The 20,203-nt window shown below is 40.2% G+C and overlaps 1 protein-coding gene across 3 annotated transcripts in view; it reads left to right on the top strand.

Moving 5' to 3' along the window:
- The window catches only part of nrbp2b (nuclear receptor binding protein 2b), a 38,785-nt gene extending 19,476 nt beyond the window's left edge, over positions 1-19,309 (top strand). For 2 of the 3 annotated variants that reach the window (XM_017406603.3, XM_025003825.2), the window contains 17 exons: positions 11,826-11,948; positions 12,479-12,580; positions 12,694-12,783; positions 13,104-13,144; positions 13,234-13,328; positions 13,488-13,511; positions 13,608-13,694; positions 14,802-14,857; positions 14,944-15,039; positions 15,236-15,368; positions 15,535-15,637; positions 15,729-15,779; positions 15,861-15,996; positions 16,403-16,477; positions 16,619-16,682; positions 16,902-16,957; positions 17,106-19,309. In XM_017406603.3, the coding sequence (XP_017262092.1) occupies positions 11,826-11,948; positions 12,479-12,580; positions 12,694-12,783; positions 13,104-13,144; positions 13,234-13,328; positions 13,488-13,511; positions 13,608-13,694; positions 14,802-14,857; positions 14,944-15,039; positions 15,236-15,368; positions 15,535-15,637; positions 15,729-15,779; positions 15,861-15,996; positions 16,403-16,477; positions 16,619-16,682; positions 16,902-16,957; positions 17,106-17,192 (1,419 nt within the window). In that variant the 3' untranslated portion in view covers positions 17,193-19,309. The remainder of the gene's footprint in view (positions 1-11,825; positions 11,949-12,478; positions 12,581-12,693; positions 12,784-13,103; positions 13,145-13,233; positions 13,329-13,487; positions 13,512-13,607; positions 13,695-14,801; positions 14,858-14,943; positions 15,040-15,235; positions 15,369-15,534; positions 15,638-15,728; positions 15,780-15,860; positions 15,997-16,402; positions 16,478-16,618; positions 16,683-16,901; positions 16,958-17,105) is intronic. The other variant, XM_017406604.3, reaches the window with a different exon arrangement.
- The last annotated feature ends 894 nt before the right edge of the window (positions 19,310-20,203 follow it).

The raw sequence follows: 20,203 nt of genomic DNA, 5'->3' as shown, positions 1-20,203 counted from the left end.
ATCTATGATAGTCTTTTTTATACAAACAGGTAAAGATTTATGAATAAGAATTGCCACACCCCTAGAGTGTGGAGAAAATGAGCTAGAAAGTATTTGACCCGGCCATCTTCTTCTTAGTCGTGCAACTTCGGTTGTAAGTAAGTGTGTTTCTTGGATAAAAACCAGTTTTGGATGGTATTGTTTAAGTCTATTCATTACTTTTTTGAGTTTGATCAATTTCCTAAGGCCTCTTACATTCCAGGAGATCACATCAACAACGGACTCCGTACTCATTTGCTTAATGTCAATATATCATCTCTTTCTGTTTTTTGTCTCAACTGTACGAACTTGCAATTTACAACTTGTAGAACATTGCACCTTGAAAACATTGAACATTTACAAACACAAAAGACTTTCCTGAGATTTCCCACCAGTGGGAATCTCCTACTCCCTTCCCCCTCTATTCTGTGACTTGGCTATGCTACTGATCCTAGAAAAACAGGAGCAGAAAAAACGTCTGCTTAAACAACTCGCACCACAACATTAAACTGCGAACCCCGACCATTGTAACCAAGAATTATTCCCCACCGCTATGAGGGAGAGACTTAGTCGAAATGTGTATTGTCCAGGATCACCGATCAAATGAAATATTGATCCTTATTAAACCTTGCTTACGCCATCAAGCGTGTAAGTGTGGTTACCCGTCAGTTTGTTGTCTTGCTTTCTGTATAAATTCCTCCACCTCCGTTGGCGTGTGGAAGAGGAAGCGATTGCCGCGTTGGAAAATCCTCATCTTTGCTGGGAATATCAGCCCAAAGTTTATATTTAGATTACGGAGTTGTTGTTTCACCTGGTCGTATTGTTTCCGTTGTTTCACCACCTCCGCGGATAGGTCAGGGAAGAACATCACATGGCGGCCGTTGTACATCACCTTTCCTTTCAGACGGGCTGCAGTCATCACCCTCATCTTGTCTTGATAGTTTAAGAATTTCATGATGATCACGCGTGGCGGGCCGCCTGGAACACTCTGGCCCTGCAGCCTGTGGGCCCGCTCGATAATGGGGGGGGATGGAAACGCGTCCCGTCCCAGGACCTCTATCAGCCAGATCTGCAGAAAAGCAGCGGTGTCCCCTTGTTCTGTCTTTTCGGGTAAACCCACGAGTCTCAAGTTGGATCTCCGGCTTCTGTTTTCAAGCTCGTCTACCTTCAAAGCGAGATCCTGGATTTTCTTTTGTATGGATGTTTCTTTGCCTGTTAACGAGGCGACGCCGTCCTCCAGGTTACTAATGCGGGATTCTGCAGAGGTAAGCCTCTCGAGGAATACTCCAATTGTGTCTTTAATTTCTTGATTCGAAGTTATAATTTCCTGTAGTTGCGTGGTAAAGTGAGTTTTCAAGGCTTGAATTGCTTCCAGGAGGTTAGCTTCAGAAGTCCGGGAGCTAGCGTTAGCTTCCTCCATGTGCTCGGTTTCCACTTCGCTGCTAGCCTCGCCTTCGGATCCCTCTTTGCTGGTAGTTTTCGTTTTTAATTTGTGTTTACTCGGCATCTTGGCAGGTTGAATTGAATCCCAGAGAGTTTGCTCGTACAAAAAATATATTAGCAGTGGTCTAGATATCTAAATGTAGGGTATATTGGTCGGAGCTCAGAGCCCTGCAGCTGCTCAGTCAGACGCCATAACCCTTTGTCAGGTCTTTTACCTGGAGTCACCTCTTTCCCCTGCTGGGAAGGTGTGGCAGAGGAGGCTCACATGTTTTTCTGCTGCTGGCTTGTAGTAAAAAAAAAGAAGGAAGTGTGTGTTTGTGGGGATTTACAAGCACGAATTGAGTAATCCAGTGGGCTGAAATTAGCCTGGTTTATGGAGAACTTTAGCAGCTTCTCAAGAGTGAGCTGCAGAGGTTGTTTTCTTTTTTTAAGATATACTGCTGGTTTGAATTTGAAACTAAAACACTTTAACCTAGAAGCCCATTTAGTTTAATGAGAACATTATTATTTGTGAAAAAGTGGCTGATTTAATTTTATTTTCAGACTATTAAATCAGCAGCCTGACCCCGGCGTCTACTGCTCCTAAAATGTGGACGCTCATAAACTTTAGTTGACAAGTTCCTGAATGCAAAAAAAGTGGCTGCGTCCCAAACTCTCACTGGTGAAAGAAACTGCAGCTTTCCTGTGGCCAGTAAATACAGAGCTCGGATTTAATGAGCAGACTTTATTGCTTCCTGAGTTAGTCGCGATCGCTCAGTCTGCAGTGGAAAGGAACTGGACCGTCCCCTGCAACGGAGTAAACGTCACTAAATCTCACAGACGTCATTAAGCCTTTGCACAAGAAACACAACAAAACAGAAACCCGCATAACTTTTGTCTGGTATTTACTTTTGCAGAGCCTGTATTGTGACTAGGTGGATTCTGCTATGGTTCCCTGACTGGCAACTGCTTTTATTTCTTCTGAATTTATCACTTTTAATTGTAGTGAAGAAGGACATTTCACTGTTTTGTAAATGGGGAGGAACTTCTTACTTAGAGTGCTCACATTTGACTCATCCTTCTACCCCAGTGTCATTCCTAAAACTATACAGCTGAAAATTAAAAAGGAGTTAAAGCTGCGCAACATTTAAACTCATATAGAGTAGAAGGGCACTGGTAGAAAAATCATGAAGTATTTGATTAAAAAAGGCAAGTTTGCCTCACTCTTTTGACCACAAATAAAAAATGATCTGAGCCAATAGAGGAGCATTTACTCGTTTAACATTTTCCCAATCAGAAAATCCAAACAGGTTTGATCCTGCAGGGTTTAATCCACCTTTGGTCCATCGGTCCCTGTAATAAAAAAGAGAAAGAAGCTGCTGATGACTCGGGGATTTTAAACATTTATGACTCAGTATAAATCTTGCTGACCTCCAGGGTGGTGAATTGTGCCCTTGCTGCAGAAAAAAATCTTTTATAGTAAAACAGTTTTATCACATGAAGTCATGTGTGAAAATAAGCAGATATATACGTAATTATGGCTAATCTATCATAAATGCTTGTGGTTTGAAGTTACACTAAAAGGTTCTATCTTTGTTATTTCAAGAACATAACGAGAGACAAGTAAGAAAAGTAAGAAATTACAGGTTGGGGGATTTGCTGACTTCAGTGTCGGCACACCTCGCTGCACTGAAGGTGCTGAAACTTTTAAACTCTCCAGTTTCCATCCCAGTGCCGTATTTGGACAGAAATAAAAACCTGGAAAATGTGAAATCACAAGAACAGATTTTTGACTGCATTGCTTCAAGCCTGCTCATTTAATTCTGCTCTATTACGTTAAAGCTCCACTCTTGAAAGGCGACACGCTGCTCCCTGGTTCTGCTAAACAGATTCATTTTGCACAATTGTTAGATTTACTGTTTGCTGCAGAATTTGACAAGCAGGAGTTTAACTTTTGCACTTATGGTAAGATTACTTATAACCAACAAGCAGTTTTTGTGAAAAAAAGACCCTCCATCCCACATTAGAAATCTGAGCAACCCTTTGTTTTTTCATAAAATTTATTTAGAAACCTTTGGAATTAAATTTTGATCAAAAAACTCAGTTTTTAATTAGTGGCATTTCACTTTTTTCATTGTATATTCACCCAAAATTCATTAGGATGATGTTCCAGTGTAACAAGGAGTATCTAAATGATAAATGACTTCATTAACTCTATAGTTAAAAATGACTATCGTAGTGAACACTGGTGGTTTATTTTGCTGCACAATGCAGTTTTTACCTCTCACAGTAAAGAAGACTTGAACCTGATGATTAAGGTGGTGTATGATTTCTCCCATGATGCCTCTGCTCTCACCGAGCCGTCAGCAGATGATAGTTTAGCCTCTGAGCCACGATGCAGGCTCACGTGTTTATCACATAGCAGCTGATACTCATATCCTTCACGCTGCGCTAAGGCCCAGATGTGTATCTCAGCCCTGAATGCAGTTGTGTTTTTGTTTTCTAAACATACCTTTTTGTCTGAGCACCTTTTTGCTTTTTCAGTTTGTCCGGAGGGTTTTCTCTCTTGTCTGTCTTGAGAGTGTCAGATAGAAACTGCAGGTACGAGCGAGCAAAAATGGCCTCCAGGTTCTTTGACCTTGCCCCTGCTTCGACACAGGAATGCTGATTTACATAGGTGTGTGTGCTGTTTGGAGGAAAATGGGGCTTTTTTCAGCTCACCGAGTCAGTTCCTGCAAGAAAGTTCATGGGGTTTGTCACGAACAGAGTTCTGTTCAGAGTGACAGCAGGCTCTTTGGAGAGCTTTTATTTGTAGCTCTGAACGGTGTCTTTATGTCCAACCCACCCGGCTCAGAACCCTGCTTTGTGCTGCTTTATGTTCTGACATAGATTTACTTCGCTTTGCCGTGCTTCTTACTAAAAATGTTTCAACCTGTCATCTTCTGCCTCCTTTATACGCTAATGTATATAAAATACTTTCACTCAGTCTCTGTTTCTTTGAAGATGCAAATTGACTCTGGATTCAGTTGCTTTCGGGCTTCTCATCGCACAAAATAAGTTATATAAGCGTGCCTCCTGTTAGTAGGTTTTTCCCCGCTAAAAACAGTTTGGAGCCCCCCTGGCTCGGCTCAGCTCATTTTATGCAACATTGAAAAATGCACCACCTCTGTCCTGCAGGTAGAAGTAATCGTTGGGGGGTTTTCTTGCAGGAGAATAAAAGCCTTACGTAACGAGGCTGCCCGGCACTTCCTATGCCCGTCACGTCTGAGTGAGGTCTGCTTCTCACATCCTGAGAGCCGTCTCCGTCTCCCTCCGGCTTCATAAATCTGAGCTTTGTCACTTTCACAAAAGGGAAGAGGGCAGCTTGGATGGTGTAATCTCTGGCACAGACTGAAACATGACACAGACAATTTCCCGAGCAAAGGTGTTTACAGAAATCAGACATTTATAGATTTTGTAAAGAGGTGACTGAACAAGACTAGCCAGGTTTGTAAGCTGACTGAATCCAAGCTTTTTGTTAAAATGGTTTGTTTTTGTAGCATAATGGGGCATTAAATTCTGCTCCACGTCAGCTTGTTTCGACTGCGCTTTATCTGTGTTTTTGCTGCAGCTCCGTATCCATCCGCCCTGTTCAGACATTCCTCTCAGAGGGAGGCCTCCTCTGCGCCATGAGAAAATGAAAAAGTGAGACGTGATGAGGGCTGATCTGTCTGATGTGCCCTTGTGAGCCTGTCTGACCTTATGTGACTCCAAAAAAAAAAAAAAAACCAACCTTTTCTGTGCTCTGAGAAGTCTGAGATAACTCTGGATATTAGGGACCAAACATGGTTTTGTCTGATTGAACTGTGGTCACTGGGAATCGTGCCTCAGAGGAAGAGCACTATCTGAGGCGCTGACCTGATTATGAGCTCGCATGTGGGATCCCGGGGCGACACAGACAGATATGTGGAGACAGCGTGCACGGCGGGCGCAGGTCAGCAGACGGTCAGCGCTCGGAGGGAAGACGGGGACAGGAAGGAGGTGTTAATGATGCTGATGGTGTGTCTGCTCATCAACCCATTATCGACAACATTTTTTAGATTAACGCTTTTGCACCGACTGGAGTCTTTTGAGCCGATTCCAATGATTATTTTTTACCTTACATTGTTAAATTTTTCAATTATTTTATTGTAAGTCTGTTGACGATTTACAGCTTGATAATTAAAACTAATAAACCATTTGATCTTTAGTTATATTTGGTACCTGCTTGCAAATTACATTACATACATTCTTAATCTGATTCCTGCTTACCACCTGTCGATAGAAGGCAGGCAGTAATGTTTTTGCTTGTGTCTGTGTGTGGTGTGGTAGTAGCTGAGAGTCATCCTCAACACACAAGTGAGATCTCACAATATCATATACTGCAGATCAGCTTCAAGGTTTGACCAAAACAGCTAAAACACCACTTCTCATCATAAAATGGTCTTGGTTGAAAACTCTGGAAAGGCAGCGGGTGACATGCATTCCTCCAAGGACTGATAGGCCTTTAATCCTAAATCATGTTTTCATACTGAAGGTATGCTCCATTTTTTTTTTAAACATCAAATTTAGTTTGCTAATCACAATATTATTTGCTGTTTTGATGGGGTTGTGTAGAGTTTAGGAAGTTGATTTTGAGAGGAAAGGAAAGTTTAATAATTGTAGGATTAAAGGATGCTTTTTTTTTTCCTCCTTCCCATCTCTTACCAGCGTGGCCTGAGGCATTATTCTTTTCAGGTTATCAAAAACATATGTACATTTTCATATTTCTGGCTTGAGATTTTCATAATATCTGGAACAAGTGCCAACTGAGACTTCTTTAACCTCACAAAGCTTATATTTTCGGTCATAATGTCAGGATTATAGACAGCTAGAATTACTGTAGTTGCAGCACATTGAGTTCACATTTAACTCTATATACCCTAAATGTGTTTCTGCAGGTATAACGAGCCTCCACAACCCGTAGTTTGGGCTGTTTCTTCGTGCTGTAATAATGATCTGTCAGTCGTGATGGAAAAATAAACCTTGTTGATTTCTAGCAACTAACAGGATGCTTGAACTGAAGAGGATACGCCTGTTTTTTAGCGTTCTCACATCCATACAGACTCTGCCTTTTTGCGTTTTCCCGAACAATTCAGAGCAACACTTTGATCCTCCTCCTCATTGATGGCAGAAGAATCACTGCAGGCGAGAGCACAAAGCAAGAGGAAGAAAAGGGGCTGATTTCCATGCAGCATCCCTGCGCGGCGCGTATTCTCGTTATCACCTGGGTGTAGCCGTCGCTGCTCCAGATGTAGTTATTAAAAATTAATGCAGCGCCGCAAATTGGCTCATCGTCGAGGCATGAGGTGTGGGAAGACATTCGGTCGAAGCAGTGCTACTTTTGTAACAGACAAAGCTCTTTGTCGTGGTAAGGATCGAACCCACACACCGTCAGACAAAGAGCCTTTCATTTACATTTTCGGACTGAAAGAGCTGTCGGACTGAGATTTAACCCTTGCAAATTTCAGATCGGCACAGAAAATAGTGCATCCGTTTTTATTAAAATACAAATTAATTGCTGCATAGTTATATTTTAAAATGAACACGTTAAATGACAAAGCCCAGATGGTAAAATTTCCTGTTTTACTTCTATAAAACCACAGCAGTTTGTTAAATTTATACAGCATCTTCAGTTCTGAAAGGTTTATATATACATATCTGATGCACCAGTATACCAACATTTTCCAATTATTATTACTTTTTTTTTTTTTACTGTACAAATCCTTGACAACAAAGAGTCTTCTGCAGAGGGACTGAGATTGTTTTTGCTCCTATTATGATGGACCTGAATCCCGGCCAACTCTCGGTGAAAGACGAGCACAAATGTGGGCTAGAATAATTACGCTCAGTGATATTTTCGGCTTGTAAATTAAAGTTCACAGATAATTAAAGAGTTTGTAGTTAATCGAGCTTTGTCACCATCTGAAATAAAGAGAGTTTCGGGTTTGCGCACATCCAGAAAAGCTTCAATTCCTGTTAACTCTAATTTGACAGGATTGTTTTGTTGTTTTTATTTTGAGACGCAAGGAGAACATGCTAACCCCACACAGTAAGGTGCTAACAAAGATCAGATTCTTTTCACTGCCATTTTACGACCGTGTCCTGAAAATAGACACAATAATGGCATTTAATTGAATTAAATGAACATTGTGTCACATTTGGAAAAATCTCCTCCGTCACATCTTTAATTAAATCGTAAATCCACAACTATTCACAAGAGTCTCTACCAGCTTCATCTGATTTAATAGATCTTGGCAGGAAATAATGACGCTGCTGCGCTGTATGATGAAATTTGTTTATGTGGGGGTTTAATGCGTCGAAGATTATAGGTTATGTTTGACGTTGCGGCAGTTCACTTGATACTTTAAGTGGCGTTTTTCCTGCCGGTGGTGAACCAAGCTTGTCAAATCGCGCTGAAAAACATGTCAGCAAGAAGAGTGCGGGGATAAGCAGTGTCGTAATATAATGAGGGGTTTGTGGGACTAGCCTTTGGGATCGAGTTTAACCCAGTCAGCAAACCTCCGAATAGATGTTTTGTTGTGTTGACACGAACACATGATTCTTAAATCTCCATCCACGCCCTGACCCCACCTCCCAAGCAGCAACAAATCAGAGCTCAGCGCTGTTTGTGCTGTTTGTATGTCTCACGCTACCAAGGCCGAGCAGCAGACCCCACTAAACCCGCTGGGACAGGGGACAGAGTCTTTCACAATATCTAGACAGGGAAAAAAAAGTACTGAGGTCGTAAAGAAACTGACACGATTCCTTCTGGGCTGTTATTAAAGCAAAGGAATTCCCTCCGCTGTCAACAAGTCAGAGCTTTGTGTTTCAGCACTGCAACGCCGCTAATCAGATTATCATCTCTTAGTGAGAGGGAGTAGTAAGATTATATGTCACGTCTCCAACGTGTGTAAAGAAAACCCTGCAGAGAAGCTCCACAGCTGCGCCGTAGGACAAGAAAACAAATCAAAGTGGACAAAAATTTAGTTTATTTTCTCAGCTGTGGCTGGTTCGTCCTCAAGATATCTGTGGAGTTTCAAAATTTCAGATGTGAAAACCAACAAAGCTGCAGTATTTTGTAATCTGCTGCTTTGATTTTGTGCGACACAGAAAGTTGTTTTGGCTCAAGTCATCCCTGAAGCACTGGAGGAGTGCTTCAGTCCACTTGACTGGATGGAGAGAAGTCTAAATAATAATAACTAGAACTGCGGCACCTTCGTCAAGCTTTACAGGAGCTCAGAAGCACTCAGCGTTTTTGGACAGACATGACAATAGCGATGGAATCACCCCACTTTACAAATAGGTTTTTAATAAAAAGCTTTCAAAATTTGACTAAATACAGAAGTTCTGCAACACAAACTTGTGCTAGTGTCAATAAACACAGAGGAAACCGACCTATCTTATGGTTTTAAGTGATCATTTCCATTATTTCTGTTTCATTTTGATAATTTCTCATATTTTTCTACTATCCCTGCTGGTTATACTTAAAGAAATCTGAATGCTTGTAAGTATTAGGGTGGCAAGTGTTGCAGTTATTGGATGCATTAAGCAAGTAAAAGTAGAAAATACAGAGTAATTACAGAATCTATTGGCTTTAAATACATCAATGGACATTTATGCAGAAATATTTACAAGGATCTGAATATTCAGCCAGTGAATTAAGTTTCTGTAGCAGCAGGAGGAGAAAGGAGTCTTGTGGCAAATAGTGGGCTAGTAGTGTTACATGACCTGAAAGCAGCTTTTATTTCTACCGCAGGTACCAAAACAGCTGGATTTGATCCTTACGCTGACTGATTTTCACACAATTCAGGAGCAAAGGCATATTTTACACCAAGAATCTTAAAATAAAAAAAGGCCTAGCATTTCTGGAATTATTGCATATCGCCCGCCACCTTATGTTGAGAGTTAACAGGGTTATCGCTGTTCGGTCAAACCCTGAAAGTGACGTTATGAGTGATTTGTTAGCACATGTCAGAGTACGTGTTGTGAATGACTTTCAGCTGCTACCACATTCATTTTTAGCTCAGTAGCTGTAAGACTGACTTGGTCATGGACATTTTTGTGTTGAATCAGCTGTAGACGTTCATCCAATGATTACTTTCTGGGAGTTTTGGTAAAATCTGTCCAGTGGTTCAAACATCATTTCTTTAACAGATTGCGTCCGTTCTTTCCTTTTTACGTTGGAATAAATAAAAGCAAAACCGACATGTTTCGTGGTGATGCTGCGCAACATAAAATGTGATCCATCTAAAATTACAACAAGACGCCCCAAAATGTATGACGTTAAAAAAAAACCATCCTTGAGTGCTTTTCTCATTATTCGTTTCTTCGTGGCTCATAGAACAGCTTGACGCCCTGCTGTGTCCAAACATCCAGCATCATTTTCTGACGCCAGCTGTTCGATGTGGAGTAAATACATGCAGCTGATTAAAGAACACCTCCTGGGCACTCTTTGGGGGTCATGAGAGTATTATTACCCAGGGTCAGACTCCCATTAAAACAAGTCATTATTCTAGGAGAAGCTTTCTGTAGCAAGAGTTTATAATCACTCAAATAGAGATCCGGCATCTCTGTGCACCATAACTTCGTCTGTTTTAAGGGCAAACTTATTCTTAAGATTGAAAGTGCAAGAAAAGAGAAGCTCTGATCCAGTTGGGACCCTGAAGTCAAGACAGAAATGAGTTTTTGAAGGCATGTATACATTTCAAATGGAGCGCACACAAGAGAGTTAATGGGCAAAAATAAATATAAAACAGACAAAAATAAATGGAAATGTACTAGTGTGCACCAAGGGGGTGGAAACTAATCTAATCTAGTTCCTTATAAGGAAATCTTAAGGAACACGGTTTTTTATGTTAGAGAAGTTAAATTTGTTGGCTCTTTGTGTCTTTATAAACTCAAATATGTATCTTTGCTGAAACACATTTATAACAGAAAAATCCTTGGGCTGGTGGACGTGATGCCTTTTGATTTTTTTATAAGCAGAGCAAGGTGCAGGTTTAATACAACCTGCGGGTCTTTTATTATTGCAGTAGATTGTGACCTTGATTACAGTGGTTCACGAGTCGCTTCACCGTGCTTTATTGTAACAGGAGGTTATGTCAGGCCCACCGAGCTGAGGCAGTAATTTCCTGCAATGAGTCGTCTTTTAGCTCTTAGCTACGGTGCCGCCTCTTGCGGTGATGAAGCCGCGGGCTGTCTGCCAGATTACAGACCCTTCCAGGCTCTCCCCTCCGCTTCATTCGTTTCTTTGCTACTTTAGAGCCACCACCATTTTGCAACTTGTTGTCATCTCTATAAACCCCTCTTTCACAGTCCCCGCACTTCTCCCTCTATGTCGGCCGCCCGCTAATCTGTCTTTCTTTTTTTTTTTTTTTTACAAAAGCTGCTGCTCATCCCCTCGCCCCTCTTTACTGTTCATCATGTTATAGCCGGCTGGTGGTATTTGATGCCTCCCATCTGTGTGCTCTGATGCTTTGTCAGGCAATAATGGATGAAAACTGAACTGTAGACAGTACTGTACTGTCCTCTTTTTTTTTTTTTTTTTACTACCATTCACCTTTCTCTCAATGGAGCCTCCAGAGTCATAATCCGGTGAATATATTGCACAGGGCTTTTAGCAGATATTATAACCACTGCAGGGGGTGAGCTCCAAGAAATAAAAGGGCGTTTTATTTTTTTGTTTTGTGAGTTTTAAATGCTGTCGATACCAACTATAGACCAAGTGTTTTAAAGTACCTGTACTGGACTAGCATGTCCTTTAGTATCTCAGTAATATTATAATTAAAGTTTCAGAGATGGGTACTGTAGCTGCAGAATGGAAATTTCCACCTGGCTTTGTTTCGTTTACAGCTATTATAAAACTTTGTATCTTTACAGACTGTAGCCGTGTGTTTTGTTTCCCTATAGCCATTCTCATGAGAGGTATATATTAACAAAAATGGCTACTTGCATACACTACATGAGTTTAAATCTAGTTCACAAGAGCTGGGTGTGTAAATAAGCTTGTTGCTTATTTGAGGCTGTTTTTGTTTGAACACAATAGTTGCTTTTGACATTTTGAGACCATTTCCGTTTCAATAATTGCTGGTAATTTTATAATAACTATGCCTTCTTCTACATCTATTGCACATATTGTGTAGCAAGAAAGTATGTTAAATAAATTCAACTACAATCATTTTGGCTCAATTAAGACTTATGGCAACCTTATTTAATAACATGTTTGCTCCAGTGTTTAGTTTTATTAAAGATGGTGTTTGAAAATGACGAGATGTCGTGCTAGCATCGTGCTAAATGCTACACCTGTGTCCTTCTGCCTCCTGCAGGTGAGCCAAGGTAATGTCCCGGGTGTGGAGAGTGCCTCTCTGGCCATGGACACGGAGGAAGGTGTCGAGGTGGTGTGGAATGAAGTTCTCTTCTCTGACAAGAAGGTCTTCAAAGCTCAGGAGGTACCAAAACCCTGTGTAGCTTAGCATAGCAGCTGTTGGTTCCTTTAACATCGGCAGTCAGGTTGCAAGTTTGTCTGTTTGCATAATGATTTTATTGAAGGCAGCCACATGTGTTTATTCATTCTTTGACAAATGCATTTAAATTTTGTCTAGACATTTTGGTAAACTGTATGTAAAAAGGAACTTACTTTTTGTTTTTGGAAGGCTAGAGTTTTGTATCGCCATACTAATGAGTAAGCGTCGCTGTCCCAGTGTTTTTTATACCTAATAGGATCATTATTTGCAAGACAAGTGAGATGTAGATTCATATTTTTGACTAATTCAAATACAAAACATTTAATTTGCTACCACTAGACTATAATTTTGGTTCAGCCAAGTTATAATATTTTGTCAGCAAAATATAAATAAGTATTCTTGCTAGTTTTTAGTTTTTAAACACAAACCACTTAGATAATTAACAAATAGCTTTATTACTAAAGGCTTCCAGGACTTATGTGATGAATTTGAGCCATTCTGTGTTTGTTGTGCAGGAGAAAATCAAAGAGATGTTTGAGAACTTGATGCAGGTTGAACACCCCAACATTGTCAAGTTTCACAAGTACTGGCTTGACATGAAAGAGAGCCAGGCTCGGGTGAGAATTTCGTTCTTTCACCTGCTTGTTTTGTTTTTTTACCAGTTTTAATTGCGAACACGCTTTTCACCTAATCCGGTCCTTATTTTCTCCCCCATTTGTGGGAAATGCAGGTTATTTTCATCACTGAATACATGTCGTCAGGCAGCCTGAAGCAATTCCTGAAGAAGACAAAGAAGAACCACAAGACCATGAATGTGAAGGTTAGCCTCTTTGCTCCTGTCATATATTGTGTCTCAGTCGTAGTCTTATGGTGGTAGTTGAAAGTACTGCAGTTCTGTCACTGTTTAGATCCATATTTCCTGCAGGATTAAAGATTATGTAACATCCTGGTGGCTCAATCTGCTCAGTCATATATATTCTCTCTTTATCCTGGATCTTTTTCTTCGTGTTTTTCAGCCTGCCTAAATGGTTTAATTTGGTTTAATCATTCGAATGTAACAACCCTATTTAAATGCTGTTTCAGACAGTCCATTTCCCCCACACTTTCTGTCTGGAGCCAACTCTTTATGTTTTGTTTCAGGCCTGGAAGAGATGGTGTACCCAGATTCTGTCGGCGCTCAGGTACTGATAGATTTCCTCCGAACGGAGCTGACGCCAGAGGTTTTATTAAAGCCTGAACATAAATAAGATGCTTTCTTGTTTACTGGCAGCTATCTGCACTCCTGCGACCCTCCGATAATCCATGGCAACCTGACGTGTGACACCATCTTCATCCAGCACAATGGCCTCATCAAGATCGGCTCAGGTCTGCTCCCAGCAGGGCTTTCTCTGATATTACAGCTGGTTTTGTTTGCTCTTCAAGTTAACGAACTTTGTGCATAATTTAAATGAATTACAAGACTTTTAATGCAGTGTTAGAAACCAGAAATAACATCTAAATTTTTCTCCTTTTTTTAATTTCCAGTGTGGCACCGGCTATTTGTTAATGGTAAGATATAAAAGAGGTTTTTATTGTTCTTATTGATCCTTTCCAGTCATTAGTGCATCTTATCAGATTTTTTTCCTTTCTGTCTCTTCCCATCAGTGTTCCCAGATGCCAGTGTTCACAGTAAAGGAAGGCAACACCGTGATGAGCAGAGGAATCTTCACTTTTTTGCTCCAGAATACGGAGGTGAGTGGGACGATGATGGCTGCCTTTCTCCAGTTTTATTATATCAAATTATTTTAAATTGATACGATCACATAGGAGTTTGTAACTTGTCTTTATCACCAAGTTTTTCTCAAATTAAACAAGTTTATTTTTGTCATTTAACCTCTTGAGTCAAGTTGACAAATTCTGTTTGATTTCTCAGTAAAAACAAAATCTATGAGAAATAATCTGATGCTCCTTTCTGATCCAGTTAACAAGACTTTACTTTGGTTGCACGGGGTGTAAAAAACACCAGCTATCACCTATAATTTCTTTAAGCGTCCTGTGCAGCAGAATGTAATCAGGCAGGGCTTAAAACCACGAGCAGAAGAGACGTTTCATCAGGTAGCTGTTAGAAAATGACTGCGTTTAAACTGTAATTGAAGGAGATAATGTTGTTTATAAAATCAGTGGGCCAGAAAACATTTGTAACATTTCAAACAACTCAATCAGGAGACATTTAGAGGAACATTAGGATTAGTTTTAGAGAAAATAGGCTGTTTGCAGTAAGACTCATCCACAGACGGTCATTATAAGAATAAAGTACTTTTATATACCAACACATAATAAGAAGAAAGATAAAAACAGATAATGTTTGTAAAAGATTGTGAACAAAGCAAAAAATCTGCAACACATTGGTTCAAAAAGGGAAGAAAATTGTGGTTAAAAGTCCAAACCTGAACCTGACTGAAATACCTTTTAGAGATCTGCATAAACAATTTAAATAAATTAAATAAGTGTTAGAAGAATAGATAATTAAATGATATAAATGACTGATGAAGTCATACATAAGTGAATAAATTATTGCTGCTTAAAGTGGTTCTTTAAGCTTTTTCATGAAGGGTTGTGCTACTTTTTCTTAGTTTTGTTAATAAGATAATGTCATCAATCATATGTTGTTGTAATAACCTCATTTTAGGACCTGGAAAGAACCAGATGTTTTCTTTTTTTTCCTGGTCTGTAAAATCTCAAAACTGAGAGAGGATATATCCATGCTTCAGCGTGACTGCAGCTACATTTTCTTTTTTTGTGTGTTATCATTTTTTTCTCTTTTTTTTTTAACCTTTCTGTCGTCTGTTTTATCTCCAGCCGGTGAAGATGATTACTCCATAGACATCTTCTCCTTTGGCATCTGTGCTCTAGAGGTGAGAAACCAAAACACGTTCAAAAGATTTCAGTCTGTCTGCGTGGGGGTTCAGTCAGTGTGTTAAAGATTTATTTTTACTCCTAGATGGCGGTGTTGGAAATCCAGGCCAATGGAGACACTGCTGTGTCCAAGGAGGCCATTGTCAATGCAGGTCAATCTCTGGAAGACCCCCTCATGAGAGTGAGTCCTAAATATGCAGCGTCCCACAAAATTCAAAATAAATATACAGATTCTGTGTTGAATATAGGAGTCTGTCCAATATTGGTGTGAGTGTTTCTGTAAAGCTAGGATTTAAATATAAAACACACAGATGCTTATGAGCCTGGGTCAGTCCAGCCGTGTGGCGTCGCCTCACGGTTTTCTTCGCTCTCTGCAGGAGTTCACGCAGTCGTGTTTACGTCACGACCCCAAGTTCCGTCCCACAGCTCACGACCTCCTGTTCCACAGAGTCCTATTCGAAGTCCACTCCCTCAAACTGCTCGCCGCCCACTGCCTCATCAACAACCAGTGTGAGTTTCTCACCTCCGCACGCTCACTGAGCTGCCAAGATTTCCACACGAAAATCACCCATCTGCTCTTAAAGCTCATTTCAGTTTTTAAATCACGTCTTTTTTCCCTCGTTCCTTAGATTGTTGAAGCTTATTTTTTTTTGCTGGATGTGTGTTTTATCCACAGACCTGCTTCCGGAAAACTGTGTGGAAGAGAAAACCAAGTCGTTTGACCCCAACGCCGTCATGGCTGAGATTAAACATGACGACAGACTCGGAGTTCAGCTCAAGTAAACCCTAATAGTATTTTTAGCTTCTATGTCAGCATAACATGACAGGTGATGTCTAATACGCTCTCCTTTGTGTCTTCGTGTCCTCTAGGTACTCTCATGTTTCTCCTTTGGAACTGGACAAGTTTCTGGAGGATGTCAAGTAAGTGGAGCCTCAGCCAGGATCTGTTTAGTCTCTGTGGTTGCTGTGTGATGTCAGCGTCATGTCCTTTCCTTTGCACAGAAATGGGATTTACCCGCTGATGAACTTCGCCTCGGCTCGACCTCACCCCGTCCCTCGAGCTCTGTCCTTGTCTCAGGAGCAGGTTGAGACTGTGAAGACGCCGACTCCTGAACCCCAGGAGACCGAGACGAGAAAGGTTAGGCTTTAAGATGTCAAAAAAAGCTCGTTCGATACACCACAAAAAAAAAAAAACAGCGGGGTTGAAACAGTGCTTAAATAATGTCTAAATAAATCTTTGCTGATTGCTTCCTGTAGAATGTTAAAGATGTAAGTCTGGAATAAAACCTGCCTTTTAATTTGTTTGCACATGTAAATTAGCATCATTTAGTCCCTCTGATGTAGGTCAGATCTGTCATTGTCATGGATGTTATGAAAGTATTGTGCAGGAACTTTTTTCTGCCCTTTAAGTTGTTGATATGACCTGCATGTGTGCATCTGTTTATTATCACTTAAAAGGATTACATACTATTTCTTATTATTACCCAAAATACATCGTAAAAACTTTGCTGCGCTTTAAGTTGTCTGCACTGTTGTGTTTGTAGGTTGTTCAGATGCACTGTAACTTGGAGTCGAATGAAGAAGGGACCAAAACTCATGTGAGTCACACAGTACTACAGGTACTTTGCCCATTTTAGTTTAAACACTTTAGTCTGGGCTTCTTTATAGATAAAGCATACTGGGCTAAAATGCTGCATCGTCTTCTGAAGACGAAAGATAAACTGCTTAACTTAAATGTTGATCTTCTGATTTCTCCTCAGCTCTCTTTGTTCCTGAAGATGGATGATAAACTTCATAGGCAGCTTAGCTGTGACATCTTTCCAAGTAAGTTCTGCATATTAATAATAAAAATGCTTCCATGAAAATGTCAAAAACACCAAATCATTTAGACTCAATAAGATGTATTCCTAGGGGGACACAAATATAGATTTTATTTGATAAAGTATGAGCTTTTATAACAAAAAAAGAGTAATTATTCAGATGTTTTGAATGTAGGGTCCTTGCAGATTTTTCTAATGGAAATATTTTCTGGGAAACTTTCAGCGGACTCCCCGAAGGACCTTGCCAGCGAACTTGTTCACTACGCCTTTATAAATGAGGTACATGGAAACCATTTACTTTTTCCTGATTACCTTTTTTACAATTTGTCCTTTATTCTTCATCAGCAAACGAAGTTACATCATCTAAACCCTGCATGTTTAATACATATTTGAAGCAGATTTTAATCGTGTTGTTTGTGCTGTGCAGGAGGACAGTGAGAAGGTGGCGGGGTTCCTGGAGGACGCCATCAGCCGACACCGGGTCCGAGCGCTCGCGTCTGGGAGCACACAGTGAGGACAGGGTGACGACGGCGGCGACGGCGGCGGCGGCTGGCCCAGACCGAAGGGCCTCTGGGGCATTGACCACACAGGTGGAAGAAGGGAGAGGGCAGTGGGCAGGGTCACACAGCCGCGAATGCAAGGAGCAGAAGACCCGGCTGGGGAGACAAAATGGGACAAACGGAGATGGATGCTGAGACATGGAAGTCGGTGCATTTTCACAGTTAGATGGAAGGAAAACGCCAGGGGTGGGAGGGAAACCAGTGGCACCTCTGATTGGACCTTCAAAGGCTTCACGGCTGAATCCAGCAACCCCACAGAGCAGTGGAAGATCCTCGACATCCCTACATAAAAGGGCTACCACGCCTTAAGATAACCTGACATTTCAGTTTTCCATAATTCCAATATTGAGAACGGAAAAGTTTTCCTTGCAGCAGCTGACGTTTGAGAAGGACGTTGTATTGTTCCATGCCTCATTTGCACTCCAGTGCCCGCTTTTAATGATTCACACTGAATTGTAAACAAAGTGATTTGCTAAAGCGTCTCTCCCTTCCAAGCCTTCAGTTCATCACAGTTTTTGGAATTTAATATTCCGTCCTACGTGCACTGATAATACTCATTCAGTTATTTATTTCTCTTTGTAACTGAGCAATCGAAGCATTGCACAGCTCTCTTGATTATTTCCGTTATCTTTTTGACAAACAAAATAAAAACCCCTCCCTTCCCCTACTTGCACTCCTGGGTTGAAGGCTACTTCTCACACAGCTCAGCACGTCTAAGTGAATCTAAAATGGCGAGCTCTGAGATGATGCCTCTCTTTCAGCCTGTAGTGCTCTTAAGGGTTTTCCCTGTGCAAGTGTTCTGAAAGCCAAAGACTTGCAAAGTGCCTGATATGGCAGTGCACTTTGGAGAACGTTTCCTCACTAAACAGCGTCACAATCTGAAAAATTAAACCCACTGGGCCCAGTTTTAGTTGGAAATTCTGCGATGACCTTCCAGACTTGCTCACGTCTTTTAATCTCGAGTCCATAAAAGCAGCCCGTGTGAATGTGAAAATGATCTTTACGCCCGATTAAAGAGCTGAGGTCACTTTATGTTGGACGCAAAGATGGGATCAATTCGCTCTCTGTTGCGGTCGTCGTCGATGTAAGAAGGTCTCTGCAGGATGTTTAGGAAAGCCTGGAAAACATCAGTGTTCGATTTAAATCCTAGTCTGACATAAATGACAAGAAGATAAATGAGATTAATGTTTAAAAATGACAAATTGCCACACTGCGAATAAATGTCACTAATATTTTAATAAATTTGATTTGTAAATACATCTAGGGATTTATGAAAGGCAAAATCTACCCAAATCTTTACTGTATGAAGTTTTTTGGTTTAACTGTATTTTACAATCAACAGTGTTACACACAAATATGTAGCTAGTTTCTTTAGGACATCATAAGTTTATTTCTTTAACAGAAGACTTAAAAACATGAGTTTTAAGCAGGTTTGCTTCTCATGCCTTTTCTGCTTTTATTTCAAATGATTTTGTTTAAATCTGGAACTGATTGCACTGCAGACAGTACATCTACATTAGATTTTTGGCCTAAAAATCCCAGTTTTGGAAAATCTACACATTTGGGTGGATTTTGCCTCGACTAATAACTAATTAAAAGAAAGAATTGAAAAGAAACCTGAAATTTTCGACCAATCTTCATGAAATGTTTTCCGCTCCGTTTGTTTTCTGGATCTGTAAGGCTGCAGTTTCATAACAATAATGCTGCTGTACAGTCGTTGCTTTACGGTAATTAACTATACTCTTCGTCAAGCCTGCTTATCAGTGTGTCTGCAAAGACAGGGATCCTCCCAGACAGCGGGATTGTGGTGTACATATTTGTTTACCTGGTTTACTTTAATACGATACGATGCAGTGCCGCTGCAGCTCTCTTTCTGTTCTAATAAACTGCATGTCTTAATAACCTGCAACCAATCAGAACTTTGCATTTTGCCTCTTTTGTTCGTCACAGTTGAGTTCCAGACGGGACCTGAACAAGAAAATGAATGTTTAGACTGTACAAGAATCTTAAAAAAAAAAAAAAAAGGTCATGCATATCAGTCTTATTTTATGTCAGATTAATTTCCCCCCCTCCTTGTGAATCTGTTGAATGAAATTTGCCTTTGGATGTTTTAAATATTGTAGCATCTGTGCTTAAAATTACAATAAACAAGATGTGACATGTTGATTCATGTCTGAGATGATAACGACTGGGTGATTTATAGGAATTTAATTTGACAATAATTGTTTTATGGTCTCTGACCCGAAACACCAGAGTAATCTGAGGAATGTATTTTTTGTGTACGCAAGAATACGGTTTGTAAAAAAAACAAAAACAACCTGAATCAGTTTGCAAGAGAGCATTGTCATATTTATGTATACTGAGAACTAATGTGTAAAATACATCTTTACAAAACAGGAAGGTTTTATTTTACAGTAAGAAGCAACTGACTTTAAAAAAAAGAGCTGAAAACATTCACCAAAGAGAGGATTTGGCTTTTGAGAGCATAACACTGACCCAGCTTGTTATGTTGTGGGTATTAATGTTAATGTTAGGCAATTATTCTTGTTATTATGCAAGAAAGTAAAATCTATGGACACTAAATGAGACCGAAATTCAACTTGAAATCTTGTGCCAATCAACACTTTTCAAATTCAGGAATGCTAAAAAAGTAAAAAGTAAAGTCACAAACTCGGCATAATGCAGGATACGAGGAGCTGTGCAACAATTTTAAGTCAAAATTAAAGTAGCAGAGCAAAACACGCTAGTGATGTTGAGTCTGGGGCTCGCTGTTAAGTTTAAGCAAAATAAGACTAAAGAATCTGTATTATTTTTAAATGTTCTTCAAATGAAGAATGTGAGACAACATGAGAACACAGACAACAAAAAGGTCAGCTTTAATGAATGAGATCAACAAGAATCAAGATTCTTTGAGTAAAAGTCTGGTCTGCTGAGAAACAAATGACACAGTTATAATAAGTATTAA

This window comes from Kryptolebias marmoratus, linkage group LG21, assembly GCF_001649575.2.
Source record: "Kryptolebias marmoratus isolate JLee-2015 linkage group LG21, ASM164957v2, whole genome shotgun sequence".
In the NCBI taxonomy this organism is placed as follows: Eukaryota; Metazoa; Chordata; class Actinopteri; order Cyprinodontiformes; family Rivulidae; genus Kryptolebias; species Kryptolebias marmoratus.
Note: the sequence above shows the minus strand (reverse complement) of the source record. Positions and strands in the feature narration are given on the sequence as shown.